Raw genomic sequence first — 2,856 nt, 5'->3', positions numbered from 1 at the left:
TTCCACTTCAGATCTGCTTTAATGTACTTTAAGGTAACAGTACAGAGTAAAATTTGGAGTCAATAATAAGTCACCTTAGTCATTAAACAGCAAGGTAACAGCCCTACCATATACATTTACATGAACCCAAGTCATTGATCTGCAACAGGCGTACAAGACCAGAGAGTGCAAACAAGTTATGGAATCAAATGAATTACTACATATGCTCCATTCAGGTCAATATTTAATTATACCCAATCCACTAAGGTATGCCATGACATGCTAGTAACCCCCCCCTTTGACTTTAAAATAACAAATCCAAGATCCCCTACTGATTTGCAATACAAAGTAGAACATTCATAGCTACTTTCCTTTCATTAACTTGCTTATGAGAAACTACTATTATTCGTATTCATGTAAGAATCCTAATATTTTATTTCAGCATGCATTATTACCTAGAACAGCTGTTTTAATTAATGGAAATCTATTACTACATGACATGATGTTCCAATGATGAGGCAGGGCATAAAATGGACCACTCCTGTGTGAATTTCATTAAAAGGACTACTGTATTCCAATAAATATTTCCCATTATGGGAAAATACAAAAGGACCTCATTTATTGAGTGTCTGAAATACTCTCTGCATCCCCATATTTGATCAGCATTCAGTCTGTTACATAGAAGAGTATTCATTTTCCAGCGTAACATTGACGTGAACCCAACAGCCACCTTATTAAGCTAAATATCTACCAGGGGGCCTATAGCTGTCATCTTTCTCTCAGAAGCTCAGCAAACTTCTGACTCTCTGCGCTGTACATTCAACTAAGTTAACCTCCCTGGCGGTATTATTCTTTCCTGATTTAAGGGTCTAAAATCAGAACAATTTTTTCATGTGCTTTGGGACCCTAAAAGCAGGAAGGAGATCCAAAGATCCACCTTACTCACCTCCTTGGGATTACCATTTCCAGCAAATGGTTTTCTTTTACTCCGAGTCTGACTCTGGGCTACCGCCAAGGAGGTTAAGAGAGAACTCCACTGGGTTGGTCACCAGTAGGCATATCTGTAACGTTTCAACTTTTTTCTGTTCAGCTCAAGCAGTCAGCTACACAAATTTTACATGGAGGAAAACATGGAGTCTGAAAGTCCACTTAAACTCATTCTAGCATTTCCAAGAGTAGAAATATTTCAATACCTATTATTAACAGGCGGAAAACCGTATTCAAAGGCTGACTGCAAGAACTGGTAGCCAAGAGGATACTTTTGTTTGGTGCTCTCCTTTTATCTAAACTTCACCCCAAACTGGATGCCTCAGAGGCCAACAAAGCCATTTTGATATGATATAAGATTGCGTGAAGGTGCTGATCACCTGTGAGAATGCAATGGTACAGAAAACTTATGATGGCATCTGTGGGAGATATGCTGCTTAGTTTAAAGTAAACCAATGCCACACATGACAGTACCCACAAAGGGTAAGACTGCCATCTGTGCAGTGTGCATGCCTGTTTTGAATATAAACAAACTAAGAGTTGTACTAGGTTTTACATTTTAGTCCTGTGTGGAAAGCAGGTGGGTAGCCATTCCCATCTGTCGAGAAGAGGCTGAATGAACCCAGGTGGATGTGGCCAAACCGTGGTCACCTACATGACCAAGTCAGTCAGGATGTGCTCCAATGCAAACGCTGCAGTATGGACACATTGGTGACATAGCTAAGATCACTTCAAGCCATACTCCCGTATTAGGAAATAAAGAGTACAGCTCTCAAACATTTTTCAGAACCAGTACTACAGAGATGGTGCTAAGGCTGCACATAAAACCTTACCCCTAGTGGGTACTGTCACCTATGGTATGTCCAGCTTAAGTTCAGCAGCTGTTAGGTTCAAATTTAATTCAGATTTGCTATACTTGGGCAACAACATCAGTTCTTCCCCAAGATCCTTTAATAAATGAGGTCCAACACTCTTAAGACCAGCTCTTTAGAGCTTTAAATTAGAACTCCACAAAGTCGTTTCCGGGGAATAGGCATAGAGGAGCATACTGGATCAATAACTCGTATTACCATTCTCCGATTCACTTATCAGTAGCTTTACAGTTCCAGTTCAAAGACCTCCTGGCTGTTGGTCTCTCAGACCCATAATCTACAGAAGCGCCGCATGGAACTGGCACTCTAAAGCAGCCGGTCTGTGGATCAGGAGTCCCATATGCTCCTTCCTACACCTTCCACCTATTAGGACTTTCTGCAGTTCTTTGGCCTATTGCACAACAGCACTTAAAACTGGACACAGGGTGTAGTCCAATTAGCCCGATTTCATTATTTACTGAAGGACTGGCAGGAATATGGAGTTGGAGGTAACCTGCATACAGATTACTGGAAGTGGTGGCTAGTGTTTGTTCTGAAGGGGTTAATACTGGTAAGCATGTATAAGGCACAGTGTGAGATTGCTGCTCCCACTCTCACAGGCGTGCACACAAACACACACAAACACTGATGTGCGCAGAAATGACATGCCCGCCTGCGAGGCAGCAGAGGCGCTGGCCAGCTCTGCCAAGATTTTGAACAGGATGGGAGTTGAAGAGAGGGCGGAGAGAGGGCGGGGTTCACAAGGAAAGAGATCAGTTCCTGTTCTTCAGCTGGTTAGACAGCCAGTCTAGGCCCTCGTACAGACCATCACCACTAGTCGCGCATGTTGCTTGGATGTACCAGTTCCTCTGACGCAGGGAATGCAGAGACAGTTTGTCTGTGATTTCTGCAGCATTCATTGCATTGGGAAGATCCTATGATAAACAAGACATAGTGGTAAATAGGAGTAGTTTGTCGCTTGTTTGATTTTATCCATTGATTTTCCACCAAAATCTTTTAGTACTACTATAAACAGAAA

General features: G+C 42.1%; 1 protein-coding gene across 1 annotated transcript in view; it reads right to left on the bottom strand.

Annotated features, from left to right (window-relative positions):
- The window catches only part of LOC137541542 (ADP-ribosylation factor 1-like), a 40,990-nt gene continuing 38,134 nt past the window's right edge, over window positions 1-2,856 (bottom strand). The window contains exon 5 of the mRNA XM_068262875.1: window positions 1-2,752. Coding sequence (XP_068118976.1) covers window positions 2,591-2,752 — 162 coding nt within the window. The 3' untranslated portion in view covers window positions 1-2,590. The remainder of the gene's footprint in view (window positions 2,753-2,856) is intronic.

This window comes from Hyperolius riggenbachi, chromosome 12, assembly GCF_040937935.1.
Source record: "Hyperolius riggenbachi isolate aHypRig1 chromosome 12, aHypRig1.pri, whole genome shotgun sequence".
In the NCBI taxonomy this organism is placed as follows: Eukaryota; Metazoa; Chordata; class Amphibia; order Anura; family Hyperoliidae; genus Hyperolius; species Hyperolius riggenbachi.
This window is presented reverse-complemented; position numbering and strand designations above follow the sequence as displayed.